At 48.0% G+C, this 26,242-nt stretch overlaps 1 protein-coding gene across 1 annotated transcript in view; it reads left to right on the plus strand.

The window, feature by feature from the left end:
* Positions 1 to 8,867: 8,867 nt before the first annotated feature.
* LOC115183747 (lysosomal alpha-glucosidase) overlaps positions 8,868 to 26,242 on the plus strand; it is a 37,380-nt gene continuing 20,005 nt past the window's right edge. The window contains exons 1-10 of the mRNA XM_029744841.1: positions 8,868 to 9,050; positions 9,674 to 9,763; positions 11,521 to 12,072; positions 12,750 to 12,895; positions 16,038 to 16,203; positions 21,619 to 21,721; positions 21,923 to 22,042; positions 22,128 to 22,246; positions 23,168 to 23,299; positions 25,344 to 25,454. Of these exons, the coding sequence (XP_029600701.1) occupies positions 8,883 to 9,050; positions 9,674 to 9,763; positions 11,521 to 12,072; positions 12,750 to 12,895; positions 16,038 to 16,203; positions 21,619 to 21,721; positions 21,923 to 22,042; positions 22,128 to 22,246; positions 23,168 to 23,299; positions 25,344 to 25,454 (1,707 nt within the window). The 5' untranslated portion in view covers positions 8,868 to 8,882. The remainder of the gene's footprint in view (positions 9,051 to 9,673; positions 9,764 to 11,520; positions 12,073 to 12,749; positions 12,896 to 16,037; positions 16,204 to 21,618; positions 21,722 to 21,922; positions 22,043 to 22,127; positions 22,247 to 23,167; positions 23,300 to 25,343; positions 25,455 to 26,242) is intronic.

Here is a 26,242-nt window from a genome sequence, read left to right on the forward strand (position 1 = left end):
AGTCAGCACGTGTTGTTGATGACATTTACATTACAACACCTCTCAACATATGTGGTTTCTGGTTTTAGTGGAGAGGATCTAGCCTGGTACAACCACCCAGAGGTCTCGGGAGCTTGCATTCTGATTGGCTACAGCGGTAATCAGTCTGGAAATGCCATGTGCAGGTGGCGTCATCCTGCGTCATGATTCCGGGGTCCTGTCCCCACCTAATCTTTTTTGAATGGGCTTTGACAATTCTTTCATCAAATTTGTGAAAGATTATAAACTTGGTGGTATATTGGCCATATACCACACCCCCTCGGGCCTTATTGCTTTAATATACCAAGGCTGTCAGCCAATCAGCATTCAGATTATATTCTTGTTTGTGGATGAATGTACTTCTCCCAGATGCATTTGATGATGTTTTTATAATGAAAACCATTCAAAACCATTCAAAACTCCTACGAAGGTGAATAGACTACAAGGCTACTTCCTGGAAAACGACAGATCACTTTCATACCGTATACACAAGGCTAGCATTGGAAGGGCGAGAAGTGTGGGGGATGATCAAGAGGATGAGTGGGGTCAGAAGGGATAGGATCCTGTGATGACGAGTGGGAGGATATGGCAGTAACAGATGAGGAAGCGGAGACGATGGCTAAAGCGTTTCTCCTCTGTCAGAAGGAGAGAGAGAACGAGAGGGGAGCACCCTACTATGGCAGAGATGAAGAGGGCAATAGGCAAGGCTGGGTTAATTTTTTTGTACCTTTTATTTTGACAGGGAGTCGAAGCTGAGACCAAGGTCTCTTTCCCAGATGAGCCCTGGATAGCACCACAATACACATCAACACATTCAACTATACATTTAAAATACACGTTGTTATACACAACAATACATGAAAAGCAAAACGCAATCATAAAAAACAGCCAGTCTTCGGTAACAAGGTCACCTAGCAACCGTCTGAAATACCTTAGAGGCATTAGAAGAGGCATCAGACAAGCCAGTTGTCTCTTGGGTCAACTTCACCTGAGCAGGATGAGCTGTGCTATGTCATGTTGGCCCGTTTCCGTGACGAGGCGCTGGATAATGTCATGGAGTCTGTACTGGAACGAGGGAGTAGTGGTGCCAATCCAGAAGCCAGGGGAGCAGCCAACGAGGGCAATCAAGCTATCGGTCAATAGCCCTAATCGTCGTGTTTAAGGTTGATTACAGAGGCAAACCAACTTTCTGGAGAGTAGGAGGTTAGTATAGCCACAGAATTGAAGGGGAACTACGGGACCCAGTGGTCTGCCTAGAAGCAGAGGTCAGGAAGGCCCAGGTGAAGAAGGGGAAGGTTGTGGCTGTCTTTGTTTGATGTGGAGAAGGTGTATGATATGATCTGAAAGGAGGGGTTGCTAATCAAGCTTGATCTGTTGTAGCTAGAAGGAAGAACGTACAAGTGGATAAAGGTCAGGGTGGGGAAGTCTCTATCGAGCAGCTACATAGTGGATAAAGGTGAGGGTGGGGAAGTCTCTATCGAGCAGCTACATAGTGGATAAAGGTCAGGGTGGGGAAGTCTCTATCGAGCAGCTACATAGTGGATAAAGGTCAGGGTGGGGAGGTCTCTATCGAGCAGCTACATAGTGGATAAAGGTCAGGGTGGGGAAGTCTCTATCGAGCAGCTACATAGTGGATAAAGGTCAGGGTGGGGAGGTCTCTATCGAGCAGCTACATAGTGGATAAAGGTCAGGGTGGGGAAGTCTCTATCGAGCAGCTACATAGTGGATAAAGGTCAGGGTGGGGAAGTCTCTATCGAGCAGCTACATAGTGGATAAAGGTCAGGGTGGGGAAGTCTCTGTCGAGCAGCTACATAGTGGATAAAGGTCAGGGTGGGGAGGTCTCTATCGAGCAGCTACATAGTGGATAAAGGTCAGGGTGGGGAAGTCTCTATCGAGCAGCTACATAGTGGATAAAGGTCAGGGTGGGGAAGTCTCTATCGAGCAGCTACATAGTGGATAAAGGTCAGGGTGGGGAAGTCTCTATCGAGCAGCTACATAGTGGATAAAGGTCAGGGTGGGGAAGTCTCTATCGAGCAGCTACATAGTGGATAAAGGTCAGGGTGGGGAAGTCTCTATCGAGCAGCTACATAGTGAATAAAGACAGGGTGGGGAAGTCTCTATCGAGCAGCTACATAGTGGATAAAGGTCAGGGTGGGGAAGTCTCTATCGAGCAGCTACATAGTGGATAAAGGTGAGGGTGGGGAAGTCTCTATCGAGCAGCTACATAGTGGATAAAGCTGAGGGTGGGGAAGTCTCTATCGAGCAGCTACATAGTGGATAAAGGTGAGGGTGGGGAAGTCTCTATCGAGCAGCTACATAGTGGATAAAGGTCAGGGTGGGGACGTCTCTATCGAGCAGCTACATAGTGGATAAAGGTCAGGGTGGGGAAGTCTCTATCGAGCAGCTACATAGTGGATAAACGTCAGGGTGGGGAAGTCTCTATCGAGCAGCTACATAGTGGATAAAGGTCAGGGTGGGGAAGTCTCTATCGAGCAGCTACATAGTGGATAAAGGTCAGGGTGGGGAAGTCTCTATCGAGCAGCTACATAGTGGATAAAGGTCAGGGTGGGGAAGTCTCTATCGAGCAGCTACATAGTGGATCATGGTACACCGCAGGGGTGTGTGATTAGTCCTCTTCTGTTCTCAGTCATCATTAATGATGTTTACTCTCAGGTACGGTCGGATATTGGAAGGTCTCTATTTGCAGGTGATGGGGCCTTAGGGAAGAGGGGCATCATACACAGCCAGGAAGGTACAGGAAGCCATTGAGGAGGTAGAGCGTTGGGTATTAATGTGGGGATTCATGTTCTCTGTAGAGGAGGAAGGTGGGAGATGAAGCAGGCTTGAGGTTTTATGGGAGAAACTTGTAGAGGCTGGGGGCCTTCAGGTTCACACTAAGTTGACCTGGTCAGAACACATTGACACTAGGCTGACCTGGTCAGAACACATTGACACTAGGCTGGTTATACTATGCTGACCTGGTCAGAACACATTGACAGTTGGCTGGTTATACTATGCTGACCTGGACAGAACACATTGACACTAGGCTGGTTATACCATGCTGACCTGGTCAGAACACATTGACAGTTGGCTGGTTATACTAGACTGACCTGGTCAGAACACATTGACAGTTGGCTGGTTATACTAGACTGACCTGGACAGAACACATTGACACTAGGCTGACCTGGTCAGAACACATTGACACTAGGCTGACCTGGTCAGAACACATTGACACTAGGCTGACCTGGTCAGAACACATTGACAGTTGGCTGACCTGGTCAGAACACATTGACACTAGGCTGACCTGGTCAGAACACATTGACACTAGGCTGGTTATACTATGCTGACCTGGTCAGAACACATTGACACTAGGCTGACCTGGTCAGAACACATTGACACTAGGCTGGTTATTCTAGACTGACCTGGACAGAACACATTGACACTAGGCTGACCTGGTCAGAACACATTGACACTAGGCTGACCTGGTCAGAACACATTGACACTAGGCTGGTTATTCTAGACTGACCTTGACAGAACACATTGACACTAGGCTGGTTATACTAGACTGACCTGGACAAAACACATTGACACTAGGCTGGTTATACTAGGCTGACCTGGACAGAACACATTGACACTGGGCTGGTTATACTAGGCTGACCTGGACAGAACACATTGACACTAGGCTGGTTATAGTATGCTGACCTGGTCAGAACACATTGACACTAGGCTGACCTGGTCAGAACACATTGACACTAGGCTGGTTATACTAGGCTGACCTGGTCAGAACACATTGACACTAGGCTGGTTATAGTATGCTGACCTGGACAGAACACATTGACACTATGCTGACCTGGTCAGAACACATTGACACTAGGCTGGTTATACTAGACTGACCTGGTCAGAACACATTGACACTATGCTGACCTGGACAGAACACATTGACACTAGGCGGGTTATTCTAGACTGACCTGGACAGAACACATTGACACTATGCTGGTTATTCTAGACTGACCTGGACAGAATACATTTGTATTTATTAGGGACCCCCATTAGTTCCTGCCAAGGCAGCAGCTACTCTTCCTGGACTCCGGTTAAATTAAGGCAGTCATACGATTTTTAAAACATGACAATAGATTCTCAACAGATTTCACAACACACTTTTAAGTTTGGGGAGTCTTGTCATTTATCCTATCAGGGTGACAGGTAGCCTAGTGGTTAGAGCGTTGGACTAGTAACCGAAAGGTTGCAAGATCGAATCACCGAGCTGACAAGGTAAAAATCTGTCGTTCTTCCCCTGAACAAGGCAGTTAACCCACTGTTCCTAGGCCGTCATTGAAAATAAGAATTTGTTCTTAACTGACTTGCCTAATTAAATAAAGGTTAAAGAAAAAATGCTACCTATACAAAATGTTTGTCCCATCTTTCATGAGCTGAAATAAGATCTCTGAAATGTTCCATATGGTTATTTAGCCCAAATTTGTTTACATTCCTGTTAGTGAGCATTTCTCATTTGCCAAGATAATCCATCCACCTGACAGGTGTGGCATATCAAGAAGCTGATTAAACAGCAGGATCATTACACAGGTGCACCTTGTGCTGGGGGCAATAAAAAGCCACTCTAAAATGTGCAGTTTTGTCACACTAGACAATGCCAGAGATGTCTCAAGTTTTGAGGCAGCGTGCAATTGGCATGCTGCCTGCAGGAATGTCCACCAGAGCTGTTGCCAGAGAATTTAAAATTGGCAAAACATTCAGAACCACAGACCACTTGTAACCACGGCAGCCCAGGACCTTTCTTCACCTTGTGGATCGTCTGAGACCAGCCACCTGGACAGCTAATGAAACTGTGGGTTTGCACAACTGAATAATTTCTGCACAAACTGTCAGAAACCATCTCATGTAAGCTCATCTGCGTGCTCGTCATCCTCACCAGGGTCTTGACCTGACTGCAGTTCGGCATCGTAACCGACTTCAGTGGGCAAATGCTCACCTTCGATGGCCACTGGCACGCTGGAGAAGTGTGCTCTTCACGAATTAATCCCGGTTTTAACTGTACCGGGCAGATGGCATATAATGTGTATGGCATCATGTGGATCCACCACCATCACCTCATGTTTCCGCATGATAATACTGCAGTCCCTGGTTCGAACCCCATGTCGCAAGGATCTGTACACAATTCCTGGAAGCTGAAAATGTCCGTCCATCCGTGGCCTGCGTAATCACCAGACATGTCACCCATTGAGCATGTTTGGGATGCTCTGCATTGACATGTACGACAGAGTGTTCCAGTTCCTGCCGATATCCAGCAACTTCACACAGCCATTTTAAGGGGAGTGGGACAAAATTCCACAGGCCACAAATCAACAGCCTGATCAACTCTATGCGAAGGCTGACGATGTATTAGGGCAAATGGTGGTCACACCAGATACTGGTTTTCTGATCCTCTTTGAAATTGTTGCATGTTTCGTTTATATTTTTGTTCAGTGCCACATATGATCATTTTTGTGTAACAATTCCACTTCAATAATAAAATTTTCTCAAAATTATTGTTAAAAATTCAACTAACACAAGAGCACCAGCCTTTGCCAAATGGACACTGATTCCACCGTGATCAATTGGTGGCTAAAGGAATGAGCACATGGAACTCTTAGATGGCCTTTATTAGGCCCAATGCAGCAGTAGGACTATAACTTCTATCATCAACTGAGTAAAACACATAGAGGCCTAAAGCCCACAGATAACAACAGAATATCCTGATATATTCAGGTTCTTTCAATCACATTGATCTCTCTACTGCATCTACTCTGCATGTCTGCCTCCCTTTCTATCTGTCTTGACTTGAGCTGTTGCTAGTGAAGTGCAATGTTGTATCGCCTGAGTGGCGCAGTGGTGTAAGGCACCGCATCTCAGTGCTTGAGGCGTCACTGCAGTCCCTGGTTCGAATCCAGGCTGCATCACATCTGGCTGTGATTGGGAGTCCCATCAGGCAGTACACAATTGGCACAGTGTTGTCTGGGTTTGGCCGGGGGAGGCTGTCATTGTAAATAAGAATTTGTCCTTAACTGACTTTCCTAGTTAAATAAATAAAAAATAGGTCCCTCAGCATTATCAGGACAGAGAAACCACACTTGCTCACATGGAGCACTCCAAATAAAAGACAATTCAAACATGGACTAAACTCCTGAATGATGGTTATGAAATAAAGACAATTCAAACATGGACTAAACTCCTGAATGATGGTTATGAAATAAAGTTGTTTCTCACAAGTGTAGCAGGTTGTGAACTCTGCAAAGAAAGTTTCCACTCTGAGAAGGGTAAATGACTGTAATACATGCATTAACAGAAATCTAAGTAACCGAAAGACAGAGATTAACATTTACTATGCCTACTGGTTACATATGTAAGGGGAATTTATCAAAATAAACAATCAAGGGGCAAACAATTTGCACAATGAACCAATATATGTGGAAGAATTGTCAGGAGACCGTGGAGCGCATTCTGGAGAGAGACACCCATACCTTCCCCACACCCCCTCCCCTTCTTCTTGTCTCAACGTTAAACTCAAGACACATGATCTTCACACATTTTAGATGCTATTTACTGACAGACACAACTCAATAATCAGCTAGGCCTGTTACCAGGCGCACTGCCCAAACTACTGGCTTCCCCAATAGGTATATGCCTATACGCTTGTGATTTGAAACAATCCACAGCTAAGTCAAGCTCTCTGGTAATGATCCTCTGTGGCTAAGTCAAGCTCTCTGGTAAAGTATTTTGAATGATTTTACTTAGACAGGAGGAGTAATTATATAATTTTAACAAAAGATACATTTACTTTAGGGGAAGCCAGAATCCAAACGGCGCACCTGCCAATTTACCTATCTTATTAGCAAATGGCTGAAACCAGAGATCTGTAAATAATGACGAGATGCTCATGTCTCCACCCTAACAATGTGAATCGTCGTCCCAAATGCGGGAACGCAGGCGACAAGTTTAGGTCTGCATATTATGCACATAGAAACGCATTGGGCTTATTCAGGACAAATGTTGGTGTGCGAGCCCTCTCTCTTCACCTCTTCCTCTCTGCTGAAACTAGCCAGCGAAACAGCGCCCCTCTGTCTTACTATATGTAGCCCATGTATTTGATGCTGTCTGGCCAGAAAAGGTATGACATGCCACACTACTTGTGTCCACCTTTCACACGCCTGTTGTTGGTGGAGAGGATTTTGCAGGTTTAAAGTGTGTTTCCTGCAAATTCTACACATTTTGTCATCGGGGTGCAAAGAAAATGTTGCTGTTTTAAAGCACATTTTCTTGCAATTCTATACATTTACCATGTCTAATATGTATTAATTTGAGTGACAAAAAAATGACAACAATATCTATGTGCTAAAAAACCAACTAGTTGATCTGGACATTTCTGACCAGTTATAAATAGTTTTCCAAGGTATGTAATGACTGACATGACAACAGGAACTGATGATGAACTACCCAGTTTCTACATCGCACCTTGTGCGTTCTAGAGTACATTTAAAGCCAGACCTTTCAAAAAATGATGCATTCGGAAAGTATTCATCAACAATCTACACATAATACCTCATAATGACAAAGCAAAAACAGTTTTTTTGAATTTTTGTTGCAAATGTATTAAAATACAAAACTGAAATATCACATTTACATAAGAATTCAGACCCTTTACTCAGTACTTTGTTGAAGCACTTTTGGTAGCGATTACAGCCTCAAGTCTTCTTGGGTATGACGCTACAACCTTGGCACCCCTGTATTTGGGGAGTTTCTCCCATTCTTCTCTGCAGATCCTCTCAAGTTCTGTCAGGTTGGATGGAGAGCATTGCGCCACAGCTATTTTCAGGTCTCTCCAGAGATGTTCAATCGGGTTCAAGTCCGGACTCTGGCTTGGTGGCCAGCTCTAGGAAGAGAGACCAATGGGTATACAGGTGAGATGTGCTTGAGTCCCAGCCCATGTGGAGGGGAATGAGGTAGTTGATGTGCTGGCTAAATGGGAGGGGAGGTGGAAGTGGAGATTTCAATAAGCAATGCAGAGGCTTTAGGGACTGATATGGGCAGTAATGGTACAGAGATTGCAGGAGTAGTGGAATAGAGAAACAGGGCAGCATCTATTCCAAGTACAGAGGAAGTCGGGGAGGATGGCAGGAAGAGATGGAAGTGAGGAGGCCATCGTTTACCTCAGGGTTTCCCTACTCGAGTTGAAACCCTGTTTTACCAGTCTTGGGGTGGGAAACAGCCGGTTGAATAAGTCATTACATCTGATAGGAAAACCAAATCACTTCAGAACATATTATTTGATATATTGGCATTCATACATTTAATGTGCATGCTGCCACATACTTAACATTAGAATTATTCCCAATACTGATGATGTTTCAGCTCAGCTCAGTCTCTGATTTGACACAAACAGCGCTACAAGCCAGGCAGCCATTTTCTGCCTGGTCAAAGCACCTCAGCAGAGACTGAAGCAACCCCACAACCAGTTTTTTTTCTGGTCCATATATGGTTAATGAACTTCGCAGACTAGCTCTAGCTGCTGATGCATTGGTGTCTAAGGGAGAGCCAACCTGTTGAGCAGAACGGAACTGAATGTTTTGTTTCAATGGGGAACAGCCTGAGTGGGACATCATCTGTCCACCATCTTTGACGTCACTGCCTGGGACTTGCCTGGGCACAAAGTGTAAAGAGTTAATTGGGTAGAACCTCGACAGATATAGTATCCAATCTTTTGTTTTCTTTTTTTAGAGACACAGGGCTGGCAGATTTGATTTAGTTCTTCCGTTTCTCTGGCCCACACTCCAGTACAGTAAGTGGCGGTAAGGCACCATTAACGGTGAATGCCGACCGCCGTTAAATTCAACGAAGAAGAACAGAAGCCTGAGAGGACAACAACTTGTTTATGGAAGGAGAGACGACGGCATGCTAGCCAAGTTTTGAAAACCTACATCGAGGGAACGTGTATTATTATTTGTGAAAACCCCTCGCTTCCGAGTCAAACAGTCGAGGTAAGCAACTCTCGTGGTGTCGTTTGCTTTTACCTCTTATCCAAGGGATTCAAACTAACGTTAGCTAGCTACGCCAACAAACAAGCTAATGTTGGCTACAGGGCTAACCAGCTAATGTTACTGTCCTTACAATTCCTTGTCCTAGCTTCGCCATCATGTGCTATATGACGTTAAATTAATAACACATGTATTGTGGATACTTTGGTAAACGGCACGCAAGCTAAGTTAGAGGGATACTACTAGCAAGTTGTCTTGGTAACGTTATTACCTCCGCAGCCTAGTTTTTGTTTATTAAATCCCTGCAATACGATATCGTGGAGTTGTGTAAACTCCGCTAGTATCCCCAACCGAGGTGGCCAGCTAAATTAACCTTTGGCATTTGCAGCAACGGTTGTGTTAGCTATCTACGGGTTCGAAGTCTAGCAAGGCTATTCGGCACTGTCCGATTCATGAAGCTATGAATGCAATCTTATCTAACTATATGATACCGTCGGCTTACTAGAGATTTGTGTTCACAAGCCTTTACAACATCTGTAAACCAAACACTGGATTTGATATGCCGCTACCTGTGACGGGTGTCTGTGGTGTCCTCATCCTTCCACTTGGTCCTGGTCTCTGTGTAGATGGTGTCTTATAAGAGACTGAGCCCAGAGGATGTCCAGTTCTCCAACGCTGCTGCTTCAGAGGAGGCTCCTGTACAGGAGATGGAGGAGGTGAGAACTACCTAACACTCTTGTGGGATTCTGTCATGTATAATAATGTATTGTCATGTAGTGCCTAGTCACATTTTACCCCAACCTACAGTACCAGTCAAAAGTTTGGACATACCTACTCATTCAATGGTTTTTCTTTATTTTTACTGTTGTCTACATTGTAGGATAATAGTGAAGACATCAAAACTATGAAATAACACATGGAATCATGTAGTAACCAAAAAAGTGTTAAACAAATCAAAATATATTTGATGTTGAGATGTGTCTGTTACTTGAACTCTGTGAAGCATTTATTTGGCTGCAATCTGAGGTGCAGTTAAATCTAATGAACTCATCCTCTGCAGCTGAGGTAACTGGTTCTTCCTTTCCTGTGGTAGTCCTCATGAGAGCCAGTTTCATCATAGCACTTGATGGTTTTTGCGACTGCACCTGAAGAAACTTTTAAAGTTCTTGACATTCTCCTGATTGACTGACCTTCATGTCTTAAAGTAATGATGAACTGTCGTTTCTCCTTCCTTATTTGAGCTGTTCTTGCCATAATATGGTCTTTTACCAAATAGGACTATCTTCTGTATACCCCCCTACCTTGTCACAACACAACTGATTGGCGCAAACGCATTAAGAAGGAAAGAAATTCCACAAATGTACTTTTTAAGAAGGCACACCTGTTAATTGAAATGCATTCCAGGTAACTACCTCATGAAGCTGGTTGAGAGAATGCCAAGGGTGTGCAAAGCTGTCATCAAGGCAAAGGGTGGCTACTTTGAAGAATCTCAAATATATTTGGATTTGTTCAACACTTTTTTTGTTGTTGCTTACTACATGATTCCATATGTGTTATTTCATAGTTTTGATATCTTCACTATTATTCTACAATGTAGAAAATAGTAAAAATTAAAGAAAACTCTTGAATGAGTAGTTCTGTCCAAACCTTTGACTGGTACTGTATATGTACATATTACCTCAACTGCTTCGCACCTCTGCGTTTTTTTACAAAAAAGCAGAAACAGACTGGCACTCAGATGATAGACTTGTGTCCTGTCTAGGGGGTGGACTGTACATCAAGCTGCCTCATGCTGCAGAAACAGACTGGCACTCAGATGATAGACTTGTGTCCTGTCTAGGAGGTGGACTGTACATCAAGCTGCCTCACGCTGCAGAAACAGACTGGCACTCAGATGATAGACTTGTGTCCTGTCTAGGGGGTGGGCTGTACATCAAGCTGCCTCACGCTGCAGAAACAGACTGGCACTCAGATGATAGACTTGTGTCCTGTCTATGAGGTGTACTGTACATCAAGCTGCCTCACGCTGCAGAAACAGACTGGCACTCAGATGATAGACTTGTGTCCTGTCTAGGGGGTGGACTGTACATCAAGCTGCCTCATGCTGCAGAAACAGACTGGCACTCAGATGATAGACTTGTGTCCTGTCTAGGGGGTGGACTGTACATCAAGCTGCCTCATGCTGCAGAAACAGACTGGCACTCAGATGATAGACTTGTGTCCTGTCTAGGGGGTGGACTGTACATCAAGCTGCCTCACGCTGCAGGGGCAGGAGATAGGGGCAGGAGCCTGTCTAGGGGGTGGACTGTACATCACGCTGCAGGGGCAGGAGCCTATGAGCCGTTCTGACTCGCACAAGCCAAGGCTCCTGCATGGCTTACTTTCTTACCCAGACTACACCTAGTGTTCTGTACTGTCTTGTACTCTACTATGTAGTATTGCAGTCAAACTGTAACTGTAGTTCTGATTTCAGGGGAAGGACCCAGAGGAGACAGAGCGCCCCCTGCTGCCTCGGAGGCCCTCCTGTTCTGCCACCACGGCCCTCATCTCCCTGGGCTCCCTGCTGCTCCTGGTCTGTGGCCTCTGGCTTCTGGTGACCATCTTCTGGCTCCAAGCCCCCTCCAACAGCGTCCCCCACAGGGCCCCGCCGCCCAGGGGCTCCCCAGGGACGGGTGGGGGAGACGGGGGTAGAGCCCTACCAGAGCCCCAGGCTTGTGGAGTGGTCCCAGAGGCCTGGAGGTTTGACTGCTACCCAGAGAGAGGGGTGGTGGTGACCAGGGAGTTGTGTGAGGCGAGGAACTGTTGCTTCATCCCTGCCTCCTCCTCCTCCGCCCCGGGGAGGAATGGTGTTCCCTGGTGTTTCTACCCTCCTGGGTTCCCCTCCTACTCCCTGGTGTCTGTAAAGGCCACAGAGTTGGGTCAGACAGGAACACTGGTGAAGACGGTGAAGACCTACTACCCTAAAGACATTCTGACCTTACATCTGGAGCTCCTCTATGAGACAGACCACAGGCTCCGAGTCAGGGTGAGGACACACATCAATACATACATACTGACGCACATGGATGTACAGTACATACACACACATCAATACCTGTATTCATACATACTGACGCACGTTAATGTACTGTACATACACACACATCAATACCTGTATTCATACATACTGACACACGTTAATGTACTGTACATACACACACATCAATACCTGTATTCATACATACTGACACACGTTAATGTACTGTACATACACACACATCAATACATGCATACTGACGCACGTTAATGTACTGTACATACACACACATCAATACATGCATTCATACATACTGACACACGTTAATGTACTGTACATACACACACATCAATACCTGTATTCATACATACTGACACACGTTAATGTACTGCATACACACATCAATACATGTATTCATACATACTGACGCACGTTAATGTACTGTACATACACACACATCAATACCTGTATTCATACATACTGACGCACGTTAATGTACTGTACATACACACACATCAATACATGCATTCATACATACTGACGCACATGAATGTACTGTGCGCACACACAAATTAATGCTCACACACATAGGCAGAAGTGCACACACACACATGAATTCAGTCCCTGTGTCAGATCTCTGGGATCTTTGGCCGTCATATCATTCATCTCTCTTTTGTTCTGTTCAGATCACCGACCCGTCTGAGTCGCGGTTCGAGGTGCCAATCGCCGTGCCCAAGACCACAGAGAAGGCTTCTAGTCCCGCCTACTCTGTGGAGCTGTCCAATGAGCCATTTGGCATCATCGTTAAGAGAACGTCCACAGGAGCTGTGCTGTACGCATGAGTTATTCTCTGTAGTCTCTACTCTCCCTCTCTGTAGTCTCTACTCTCCCTCTCTGTAGTCTCTACTCTCCCTCTCTCTGTAGTCTCTACTCTCCCTCTCTCTGTAGTCTCTACTCTCCCTCTCTCTGTAGTCTCTACTCTCCCTCTCTCTGTAGTCTCTACTCTCCCTCTCTCTGTAGTCTCTACTCTCCCTCTCTCTGTAGTCTCTACTCTCCCTCTCTCTGTAGTCTCTACTCTCCCTCTCTCTGTAGTCTCTACTCTCCCTCTCTCTGTAGTCTCTACCCTCCCTCTCTCTGTAGTCTCTACCCTCCCTCTCTCTGTAGTCTCTACTCTCCCTCTCTCTGTAGTCTCTACTCTCCCTCTCTCTGTAGTCTCTACTCTCCCTCTCTCTGTAGTCTCTACTCTCCCTCTCTCTGTAGTCTCTACTCTCTCTCTCTGTAGTCTCTACTCTCCCTCTCTGTAGTCTCTACCCTCCCTCTCTCTGTAGTCTCTACCCTCCCTCTCTCTGTAGTCTCTACCCTCCCTCTCTCTGTAGTCTCTACCCTCCCTCTCTCTGTAGTCTCTACCCTCCCTCTCTCTGTAGTCTCTACCCTCCTTCTCTCTGTAGTCTCTACCCTCCCCCTCTCTGTAGTCTCTACCCTCCTTCTCTCTGTAGTCTCTACCCTCCCCCCCTCTGTAGTCTCTACCCTCCCCTCCCTCTCTCTGTAGTCTCTACTCCCCCTCCCTCTCTCTGTAGTCTCTACTCCCCCTCCCTCTCTCTGTAGTCTCTACTCCCCCTCCCTCTCTCTGTAGTCTCTACTGCCCCTCCCTCTCTCTGTAGTCTCTACTCCCCCTCCCTCTCTCTGTAGTCTCTACTCTCCCTCCCTCTCTCTGTAGTCTCTACTCCCCCTCCCTCTCTCTGTAGTCTCTACTTCCCCTCCCTCTCTCTGTAGTCTCTACTCCCCCCTCCCTCTCTCTGTAGTCTCTACTCCCCCTCCCTCTCTCTCTCTGTAGTCTCTACTCTCCCTCCCTCTCTCTCTCTGTAGTCTCTACTCTCCCTCCCTCTCTCTCTCTGTAGTCTCTACTCCCCCTCCCTCTCTCTGTAGTCTCTACCCTCCCCCTCTCTGTAGTCTCTACCCTCCCCGTCTCTGTAGTCTCTACCCTCCCCCTCTCTGTAGTCTCTACCCTCCCCCTCCCTCTCTCTGTAGTCTCTACTCCCCCTCCCTCTCTCTGTAGTCTCTACTCCCCCTCCCTCTCTCTGTAGTCTCTACTCCCCCTCCCTCTCTCTGTAGTCTCTACTCCCCCTCCCTCTCTCTGTAGTCTCTACTCCCCTCCCTCTCTCTGTAGTCTCTACTCCCCCTCCCTCTCTCTCTCTGTAGTCTCTACTCTCCCTCCCTCTCTCTCTCTGTAGTCTCTACTCTCCCTCCCTCTCTCTCTGTAGTCTCTACTCCCCTCCCTCTCTCTCTCTGTAGTCTCTACTCCCCCTCCCTCTCTCTCTCTCTGTAGTCTCTACTCCCCCTCCCTCTCTCTCTCTCTGTAGTCTCTACTCCCCCTCCCTCTCTCTCTCTCTGTAGTCTCTACTCCCCCCTCCCTCTCTCCTCTCTCTGTAGTCTCTACTCCCCCTCCCTCTCTCTCTCTCTGTAGTCTCTACTCCCCCTCCCTCTCTCTCTCTCTGTAGTCTCTACTCCCCCTCCCTCTCTCTCTCTCTCTGTAGTCTCTACTCCCCCTCCCCTCTCTCTCTCTCTCTGTAGTCTCTACTCCCCCTCCCTCTCTCTCTCTCTGTAGTCTCTACTCCCCCTCCCTCTCTCTCTCTCTGTAGTCTCTACTCCCCCTCCCCCTCTCTCTCTCTGTAGTCTCTACTCCCCCTCCCCCTCTCTCTCTCTGTAGTCTCTACTCCCCCTCCCTCTCTCTCTCTCTGTAGTCTCTACTCCCCCTCCCTCTCTCTCTCTCTGTAGTCTCTACTCCCCTCCCTCTCTCTCTCTCTGTAGTCTCTACTCCCCCTCCCTCTCTCTCTCTCTGTAGTCTCTTCTCCCCCTCCCTCCCTCTCTCTCTCTGTAGTCTCTTCTCCCCCTCCCTCCCTCTCTCTCTCTGTAGTCTCTTCTCCCCCTCCCTCCCTCTCTCTCTCTGTAGTCTCTTCTCCCCCTCCCTCCCTCTCTCTCTCTGTAGTCTCTTCTCCCCCTCCCTCCCTCTCTCTCTCTGTAGTCTCTACTCCCCCTCCCTCCCTCTCTCTCTCTGTAGTCTCTACTCCCCCTCCCTCCCTCTCTCTCTCTGTAGTCTCTACTCCCCCTCCCTCCCTCTCTCTCTCTGTAGTCTCTACTCTCCCCTCCCTCCCTCTCTCTCTCTGTAGTCTCTACTCTCCCTCCCTCCCTCTCTCTGTAGTCTCTACTCTCCCTCCCTCTCTCTCTCTGTAGTCGCTACTCTCCCTCCCTCTCTCTCTCTGTAGTCGCTACTCCCCCTCCCTCTCGCTCTCTGTAGTCGCTACTCCCCCTCCCTCTCGCTCTCTGTAGTCTCTACTCCCTCTCGCTCTCTGTAGTCTCTACTCCCTCTCGCTCTCTGTAGTCTCTACTCCCTCCCTCTCTCTGTAGTCTCTACTGCCCCTCCCTCTCTCTGTAGTCTCTACTGCCCCTCCCTCTCTCTGTAGTCTCTACTGCCCCTCCCTCTCTCTGTAGTCTCTACTGCCCCTCCCTCTCTCTGTAGTCTCTACTCCTCCCTCTCTCTCTCTGTAGTCTCTACTGCCCCTCCCTCTCTCTGTAGTCTCTACTGCCCCTCCCTCTCTCTGTAGTCTCTACTGCCCCTCCCTCTCTCTGTAGTCTCTACTGCCCTACCCCCCTCCCTCTCTCTGTAGTCTCTACTCCCCCCTCCCTCTCTCTGTAGTCTCTACTCCCCCCCTCCCTCTCTCTGTAGTCTCTACTCCCCCCTCCCTCTCTCTGTAGTCTCTACTCCCCCCTCCCTCTCTCTGTAGTCTCTACTCCCCCCTCCCTCTCTCTGTAGTCTCTACTCCCCCCTCCCTCTCTCTGTAGTCTCTACTCCCCCTCCCTCTCTCTGTAGTCTGGTTGGAGTAATCTGGGAATTGGGATAGTTTCTTTTGACTTAACATAATGTCTGTGTGTGTGTGTCTGTCTTCATGTTGTGCGTGTCTCTCTGCCCCCCCCAGCCTCAACACCACGGTAGCACCTCTGTTCTACTGTGACCAGTTCCTCCAGCTGTCCAGCAGTCTGTCCAGTCAGTACATCTATGGGCTGGGAGAACACCGCTCCTCCTTCCTACACGACATCCACTGGAACACTCTCACCATGTGGGCTAGAGACGTACCGCCCACGGTAATGACTCCAGTCCTGTCTCCAGACCACATATTGACCGTCTCTAACACTGACATGTAGTGTTGTAGTACTCCAGTCCTGTCTCCAGACCACATATTGACCGTCTCTAACACTGACATGTAGTGTTGTAGTACTCCAGTCCTGTCTCCAGACCACATATTGACCGTCTCTAACACTGACATGTAGTGCTCCAGTCCTGTCTCCAGACCACATATTGACCGTCTCTAACACTGACATGTAGTGTTGTAGTACTCCAGTCCTGTCTCCAGACCACATATTGACCGTCTCTAACACTGACATGTAGTGTTGTAGTACTCCAGTCCTGTCTCCAGACCACATATTGACCGTCTCTAACACTGACATGTAGTGCTCCAGTCCTGTCTCCAGACCACATATTGACCGTCTCTAACACTGACATGTAGTGTTGTAGTACTCCAGTCCTGTCTCCAGACCACATATTGACCGTCTCAGTCTCTAACATTGACATGCAGTGTTGTAGTGCTCCAGTCCTGTCTCCAGACCACATATTGACCGTCTCTAACACTGACATGTAGTGTTGTAGTACTCCAGTCCTGTCTCCAGACCACATATTGACCGTCTCAGTCTCTAACACTGACATGCAGTGTTGTAGTGCTCCAGTCCTGTCTCGAGACCAAATATTGACCGTCTCAGTCTCTAACACTGACATGTAGTGTTGTAGTGCTCCAGTCCTGTCTCCAGACCACATATTGACCGTCTCTAACACTGACATGCAGTGTTGTAGTACTCCAGTCCTGTCTCCAGACCACATATTGACCGTCTCAGTCATGTCTTGGTGTCTGATACATATGTGCTGGTCTAGACTCGGTCATGTCTTGGTGTCTGATACATATGTGCTGGTCTAGACTCGGTCATGTCTTGGTGTCTGATACATATGTGCTGGGTCTAGACTCGGTCATGTCTTGGTGTCTGATACATATGTACTGGTCTAGACTCGGTCATGTCTTGGTGTCTGATACATATGTGCTGGTCTAGACTCGGTCATGTCTTGGTGTCTGATACATATGTGCTGGTCTAGACTCGGTCATGTCTTGGTGTCTGATACATATGTGCTGGGTCTAGACTCGGTCATGTCTTGGTGTCTGATACATATGTGCTGGGTCTAGACTCGGTCATGTCTTGGTGTCTGATACATATGTACTGGTCTAGACTCGGTCATGTCTTGGTGTCTGATACATATGTGCTGGGTCTAGACTCGGTCATGTCTTGGTGTCTGATACATATGTGCTGGGTCTAGACTCGGTCATGTCTTGGTGTCTGATACATATGTGCTGGTCTAGACTCGGTCAATGTCTTGGTGTCTGATACATATGTGCTGGGTCTAGACTCGGTCATGTCTTGGTGTCTGATACATATGTGCTGGGTCTAGACTCGGTCATGTCTTGGTGTCTGATACATATGTACTGGTCTAGACTCGGTCATGTCTTGGTGTCTGATACATATGTACTGGGTCTAGACTCGGTCATGTCTTGGTGTCTGATACATATGTACTGGTCTAGACTCGGTCATGTCTTGGTGTCTGATACATATGTACTGGGTCTAGACTCGGTCATGTCTTGGTGTCTGATACATATGTACTGGTCTAGACTCGGTCATGTCTTGGTGTCTGATACATATGTACTGGTCTAGACTCTCTGACAGTGAGGACTGGTAATATCTTACTGAGACCAGAGGAATAAAAATCTCATTATCGACTTTCTTTCAATCAGCACATAAAACCTCTTCTCTAGGCCAAATATATACACTCCTTTCTGGAAACATTAATACAGTGTCTATACAGCCTTTATATCTATTTTAGACATGTTTACACAGTGGTGAACCCACAGAGGGCCATCAGTGTGTGTGAACCCACAGAGGGCCATCAGTGTGTGTGAACCCACAGAGGGCCATCAGTGTGTGTGAACCCACAGAGGGCCATCAGTGTGTGTGAACCCACAGAGGGCCATCAGTGTGTGTGAACCCACAGAGGGCCATCAGTGTGTGTGAACCCACAGAGGGCCATCAGTGTGTGTGAACCCACAGAGGGCCATCAGTGTGTGTGAACCCACAGAGGGCCATCAGTGTGTGTGAACCCACAGAGGGCCATCAGTGTGTGTGAACCCACAGAGGGCCATCAGTGTGTGTGAACCCACAGAGGGCCATCAGTGTGTGTGAACCCACAGAGGGCCATCAGTGTGTGTGAACCCACAGAGGGCCATCAGTGTGTGTGAACCCACAGAGGGCCATCAGTGTGGTTGCAAGATTGAAGCCCCGAGCTGACAAGGTAAAAATCTGAAATTGTTCTTAACTGACTTCTCTCGTTAAATAAAGAAAAAATGAATTATAGGGTCCCCTAGGAAACACCAATCAATACCCTGTCACCATAACTCCTCCCTGGTATTTTCATTTGTTGTCAAACACTGTATTCAACATGCCCACTTATATTCTAACTATAGAATTAGAATAGACATTCTATTCCCATGATTCCAACAGTTAACCAAATGTTTTGCTCTAAATCGCAAGTCAAATTGCAACATTTGGTTTAAAATAAGGTCCAGATGACTTGTCCATATCGTGCAGCCCTACGTGGCAGTGTGGAAATGATCTCAAATGCATACATTTATGAAAATTATGACTTTTTGGGGGATTGAAGTTGATTTGAACAGTATAAACCAATCAGAATGGAGAACATATGTGTTGCCACCCTAGGGTCACGCACTACTCAAATCAATTTCCAACTTTTATTATTAAAACACATAAAATACCGTCATTAAAAAAAATCCCTTCTACCTGACCATGACTCTATTCTATATCCTGTGTCTGTACGGACCTCATCCCTTCTACCTGACCATGACTCTATTCTATATCCTGTGTCTGTACGGACCTCATCCCTTCTACCTGACCATGACTCTATTCTATATCCTGTGTCTGTACGGACCTCATCCCTTCTACCTGACCATGACTCTATTCTATATCCTGTGTCTGTACGGACCTCATCCCTTCTACCTGACCATGACTCTATTCTATATCCTGTGTCTGTACGGACCTCATCCCTTCTACCTGACCATGACTCTATTCTATATCCTGTGTCTGTAGGACCTCATCCCTTCTACCTGACCATGACTCTATTCTATATCCTGTGTCTGTACGGACCTCATCCCTTCTACCTGACCATGACTCTATTCTATATCCTGTGTCTGTACGGACCTCATCCCTTCTACCTGACCATGACTCTATTCTATATCCTGTGTCTGTAGGACCTCATCCCTGCTACCTGACCATGACTCTATTCTATATCCTGTGTCTGTAGGACCTCATCCCTTCTACCTGACCATGACTCTATTCTATATCCTGTGTCTGTACGGACCTCATCCCTTCTACCTGACCATGACTCTATTCTATATCCTGTGTCTGTAGGACCTCATCCCTTCTACCTGACCATGACTCTATTCTATATCCTGTGTCTGTAGGACCTCATCCCTTCTACCTGACCATGACTCTATTCTATATCCTGTGTCTGTAGGACCTCATCCCTTCTATCTGACCATGACTCTATTCTATATCCTGTGTCTGTAGGACCTCATCCCTTCTACCTGACCATGACTCTATTCTATATCCTGTGTCTGTAGGACCTCATCCCTTCTACCTGACCATGACTCTATTCTATATCCTGTGTCTGTACGGACCTCATCCCTTCTACCTGACCATGACTCTATTCTATATCCTGTGTCTGTACGGACCTCATCCCTTCTACCTGACCATGACTCTATTCTATATCCTGTGTCTGTAGGACCTCATCCCTTCTACCTGACCATGACTCTATTCTATATCCTGTGTCTGTAGGACCTCATCCCTTCTACCTGACCATGACTCTATTCTATATCCTGTGTCTGTACGGACCTCATCCCTTCTACCTGACCATGACTCTATTCTATATCCTGTGTCTGTACGGACCTCATCCCTTCTACCTGACCATGACTCTATTCTATATCCTGTGTCTGTACGGACCTCATCCCTTCTACCTGACCATGACTATTCTATATCCTGTGTCTGTACGGACCTCATCCCTTCTACCTGACCATGACTCTATTCTATATCCTGTGTCTGTACGGACCTCATCCCTTCTACCTGACCATGACTCTATTCTATATCCTGTGTCTGTACGGACCTCATCCCTTCTACCTGACCATGACTCTATTCTATATCCTGTGTCTGTACGGACCTCATCCCTTCTACCTGACCATGACTCTATTCTATATCCTGTGTCTGTACGGACCTCATCCCTTCTACCTGACCATGACTCTATTCTATATCCTGTGTCTGTACGGACCTCATCCCTTCTACCTGACCATGACTCTATTCTATATCCTGTGTCTGTACGGACCTCATCCCTTCTACCTGACCATGACTCTATTCTATATCCTGTGTCTGTACGGACCTCATCCCTTCTACCTGACCATGACTCTATTCTATATCCTGTGTCTGTACGGACCTCATCCCTTCTACCTGACCATGACTCTATTCTATATCCTGTGTCTGTACGGACCTCATCCCTTCTACCTGACCATGACTCTATTCTATATCCTGTGTCTGTACGGACCTCATCCCTTCTACCTGACCATGACTCTATTCTATATCCTGTGTCTGTACGGACCTCATCCCTTCTACCTGACCATGACTCTATTCTATATCCTGTGTCTGTAGGACCTCATCCCTTCTACCTGACCATGACTCTATTCTATATCCTGTGTCTGTAGGACCTCATCCCTTCTACCTGACCATGACTCTATTCTATATCCTGTGTCTGTACGGACCTCATCCCTTCTACCTGACCATGACTCTATTCTATATCCTGTGTCTGTACCGACCTCATCCCTTCTACCTGACCATGACTCTATTCTATATCCTGTGTCTGTACCGACCTCATCCCTTCTACCTGACCATGACTCTATTCTATATCCTGTGTCTGTACGGACCTCATCCCTTCTACCTGACCATGACTCTATTCTATATCCTGTGTCTGTAGGACCTCATCCCTTCTACCTGACCATGACTCTATTCTATATCCTGTGTCTGTAGGACCTCATCCCTTCTACCTGACCATGACTCTATTCTATATCCTGTGTCTGTAGGACCTCATCCCTTCTACCTGACCATGACTCTATTCTATATCCTGTGTCTGTAGGACCTCATCCCTTCTACCTGACCATGACTCTATTCTATATCCTGTGTCTGTAGGACCTCATCCCTTCTACCTGACCATGACTCTATTCTATATCCTGTGTCTGTAGGACCTCATCCCTTCTACCTGACCATGACTCTATTCTATATCCTGTGTCTGTAGGACCTCATCCCTTCTACCTGACCATGACTCTATTCTATATCCTGTGTCTGTAGGAACTGACTAACCTGTACGGGGCTCATCCCTTCTACCTGGCCATGGAGGAGGGAGGGACGGGGACAGCACATGGATTCTTCCTGCTCAACAGCAACGCTATGGGTCAGTGGCCACGTCCCATTTCTACCATTACTACCTTTTACTCTAGCTCCTGTTCACTTGGGACACGATGAGTCAAGAACTGGCCTATTCCATATCCGCTCCTATTATTTTCAGTATCTTGAATCTACGTTGATGTTTGAGTGATGTTATGTCGTCTTTATGGCGTGTTTTATGAATGCTTTGTGAATGTTGGTTCTGCAGACGTGGCCCTCCAGCCGGGCCCTGCCATCACCTGGCGTACCATTGGTGGGATCCTGGACTTCTACGTCTTTCTGGGTCCCGATCCGGCCTCTGTGATTGGACAGTATTTGGAGGTCGTAGGTCAGTCTACAGAAAGACAAGGACCCTTTTCTTCCTCATATCCTTGAAGTCATCACTGTCTGACTCTCACCATCATCTCTCTCAGGTTACCCCACCATGCCAGTCTACTGGGCGTTGGGGTACCATCTCTGTCGCTGGGGTTACGGAAGTAGCAATGCCACCTGGGACGTCGTCAAGAACATGAGGAATTATGGAATACCTCAGGTACGCTCTGCTGACTGACTCGGTGTGTGTTCACGGTTCTCTTCTGCGTGTAACAGGGACTGTCTTCCTTGACAGGAAGGGAAATAACATTGTGTGTGTGTGTGTGTGTTCCAGGACGTGCAGTGGAATAACATTGTGTGTGTGTGTGTGTTCCAGGACGTGCAGTGGAATAACATTGTGTGTGTGTGTGTGTGTGTGTTCCAGGACGTGCAGTGGAATAACATTGTGTGTGTGTTTCAGGATGTGCAGTGGAATAACATTGTGTGTGTGTTCCAGGACGTGCAGTGGAATAACATTGTGTGTGTGTGTTCCAGGACGTGCAGTGGAATAACGTGTGTGTGTGTGTGTGTGTGTGTGTGTGTGTTCCAGGACGTGCAGTGGAATAACATTGTGTGTGTGTGTGTTCCAGGACGTGCAGTGGAATAACATTGTGTGTGTGTGTGTGTTCCAGGACGTGCAGTGGAATAACATTGTGTGTGTGTTTCAGGATGTGCAGTGGAATAACATTGTGTGTGTGTGTGTTCCACGACGTGCAGTGGAATAACATTGTGTGTGTGTGTGTTTCAGGATGTGCAGTGGAATAACGTTGTGTGTGTGTGTGTGTTCCAGGACGTGCAGTGGAATAACATTGTGTGTGTGTGTGTGTTCCAGGACGTGCAGTGGAATAACATTGTGTGTGTGTTCCAGGACGTGCAGTGGAATAACATTGTGTGTGTGTGTTCCAGGACGTGCAGTGGAATAACATTGTGTGTGTGTTTCAGGATGTGCAGTGGAATAACATTGTGTGTGTGTTCCAGGACGTGCAGTGGAATAACTGTGTGTGTGTGTGTGTGTGTGTGTGTGTGTGTGTGTGTGTGTGTGTGTGTGTGTGTGTGTGTGTGTGTGTGTGTGTGTGTGTGTGTGTGTGTGTGTGTGTTGCAGGATGTGCAGTGGAATGATATAGACTACATGGACCGTTCTCTAGACTTCACCTTTGACCCCGCGGCCTTCTCGACCCTGCCTGACATGGTGAAAGACCTGCACAGCCACGGACAGCGCTATGTCATGATGCTGGTACGTTAACCCTCTCCTCTAGGACCCAGGGGTATTAACCCTCTCCTCTAGGACCCAGGGGTATTAACCCTCTCCTCTAGGACCCAGGGGTATTAACCCTCTCCTCTAGGACCCAGGGGTATTAACCCTCTCCTCTAGGACCCAGGGGTATTAACCCTCTCCTCTAGGACCCAGGGGTATTAACCCTCTCCTCTAGGACCCAGGGGTATTAACCCTCTCCTCTAGGACCCAGGGGGGGTATTAACCCTCTCCTCTAGGACCCAGGGGGGGTATTAACCCTCTCCTCTAGGACCCAGGGGGGGTGGGTATTAACCCTGTAGGACCCAGGGGGGGTATTAACCCTCTCCTCTAGGACCCAGGGGGGGTATTAACCCTCTCCTCTAGGACCCAGGGGGGGTGGGTATTAACCCTGTAGGACCCGGGGGGGGTATTAACCCTCTCCTCTAGGACCCAGGGGGGGTATTAACCCTGTAGGACCCGGGGGGGGTATTAACCCTCTCCTCTAGGACCCAGGGGGGGTGGGTATTAACCCTGTAGGACCCGGGGGGGTATTAACCCTCTCCTCTAGGACCCAGGGGGGGTATTAACCCTCTCCTCTAGGACCCAGGGGGGGTATTAACCCTGTAGGACCCGGGGGGGGTATTAACCCTCTCCTCTAGGACCCAGGGGGGGTGGGTATTAACCCTGTAGGACCCGGGGGGGGTATTAACCCTCTCCTCTAGGACCCAGGGGGGGTGGGTATTAACCCTGTAGGACCCGGGGGGGGTATTAACCCTGTAGGACCCAGGGGGGGTATTAACCCTGTAGGACCCGGGGGGGGTATTAACCCTCTCCTCTAGGACCCAGGGGGGGTATTAACCCTGTAGGACCCAGGGGGGGGTATTAACCCTGTAGGACCCGGGGGGGGTATTAACCCTGTAGGACCCGGGGGGGGTATTAACCCTGTAGGACCCGGGGGGGGTATTAACCCTGTAGGACCCAGGGGGGGTGGGTATTAACCCTGTAGGACCCGGGGGGGGTATTAACCCTGTAGGACCCAGGGGGGGTGGGTATTAACCCTGTAGGACCCGGGGGGGGTATTAACCCTGTAGGACCCAGGGGTGTGTGTAATTTTAATTGAAGAACTCTGTTCCCAAGTATTTCGACGCATAAATAGACAAGGTTTGAAATGATTGTTTTAGTCATATTATATCTGTTTGGGCTTCTTGCGGTCAATTTGTATCAGTAGTGTCCAGTGTTAACCCTCTCCTCCCCCTACAGGACCCAGGTATCAGTAGTGTCCAGTATTAACCCTCTCCTCCCCCTACAGGACCCAGGTATCAGTAGTGTCCAGTGTTAACCCTCTCCTCCCCCTACAGGACCCAGGTATCAGTAGTGTCCAGTATTAACCCTCTCCTCCCCCTACAGGACCCAGGTATCAGTAGTGTCCAGTGTTAACCCTCTCCTCCCTCTACAGGACCCAGGTATCAGCAGTGTCCAGTGTTAACCCTCTCCTCCCTCTACAGGACCCAGGTATCAGTAGTGTCCAGTATAAACCTTTTCCTCCCCCTACAGGACCCAGGTATCAGTAGTGTCCAGTGTTAACCCTCTCCTCCCTCTACAGGTCTCAGGTATCTGCAGTGTCCAGTGTTAACCCTCTCCTCCCTCTACAGGACCCAGGTATCAGTAGTGTCCAGTGTTAACCCTCTCCTCCCCCTACAGGACCCAGGTATCAGTAGTGTCCAGTGTTAACCCTCTCCTCCCTCTACAGGTCTCAGGTATCTGCAGTGTCCAGTGTTAACCCTCTCCTCCCTCTACAGGACCCAGGTATCAGCAGTGTCCAGTGTTAACCCTCTCCTCCCTCTACAGGTCTCAGGTATCAGCAGTGTCCAGTGTTAACCATCTCGTCCCTCTACAGGACCCAGGTATCAGTAGTGTCCAGTATTAACCTTGTCCTCCCCCTACAGGACCCAGGTATCAGTAGTGTCCAGTGTTAACCCTCTCCTACCCCTACAGGACCCAGGTATCAGTAGTGTCCAGTGTTAACCCTCTCCTACCCCTACAGGACCCAGGTATCAGCAGTGTCCAGCCAGAAGGAGGGTACTGGCCATATGACGAAGGTCTGAGGAGAGGAGTCTTCATCAACCACACAGATGGAAGCACACTCATCGGGAAGGTAAGGAGACACACACGCACACAGATGGAAACCCACTCACCAGGAAGGTAGGGACCTCTGAAGGTTCCAATCCCAGGTTCTGTGGACATTCTTTCTGTTTGGTACTTACTCACACCTAGAGGTTAGAGAGAGATGGACCAGCAGCTGGAGGACTCCTGGAGGTTAGAGAGAGATGGACCAGCAGCTGGAGGACTCCTGGAGGTTAGAGAGAGAAGGACCAGCAGCTGGAGGACTCCTGGAGGTTAGAGAGAGATGGACCAGCAGCTGGAGGTCTCCTAGAGGTTAGAGAGAGATGGACCAGCAGCTGGAGGTCTCCTAGAGGTTAGAGAGAGATGGACCAGCAGCTGGAGGTCTCCTAGAGGTTAGAGAGAGATGGACCAGCAGCTGGAGGTCTCCTAGAGGTTAGAGAGAGATGGACCAGCAGCTGGAGGTCTCCTAGAGGTTAGAGAGAGATGGACCAGCAGCTGGAGGTCTCCTAGAGGTTAGAGAGAGATGGACCAGCAGCTGGAGGACTCCTGGAGGTTAGAGAGAGATGGACCAGCAGCTGGAGGACTCCTGGAGGTTAGAGAGAGAAGGACCAGCAGCTGGAGGACTCCTGGAGGTTAGAGAGAGATGGACCAGCAGCTGGAGGTCTCCTAGAGGTTAGAGAGAGATGGACCAGCAGCTGGAGGTCTCCTAGAGGTTAGAGAGAGATGGACCAGCAGCTAGAGGTCTCCTAGAGGTTAGAGAGAGATGGACCAGCAGCTGGAGGTCTCCTAGAGGTTAGAGAGAGATGGACCAGCAGCTGG

The sequence above is a fragment of the Salmo trutta genome, unplaced genomic scaffold, assembly GCF_901001165.1.
Source record: "Salmo trutta unplaced genomic scaffold, fSalTru1.1, whole genome shotgun sequence".
NCBI classification, from domain to species: Eukaryota; Metazoa; Chordata; class Actinopteri; order Salmoniformes; family Salmonidae; genus Salmo; species Salmo trutta.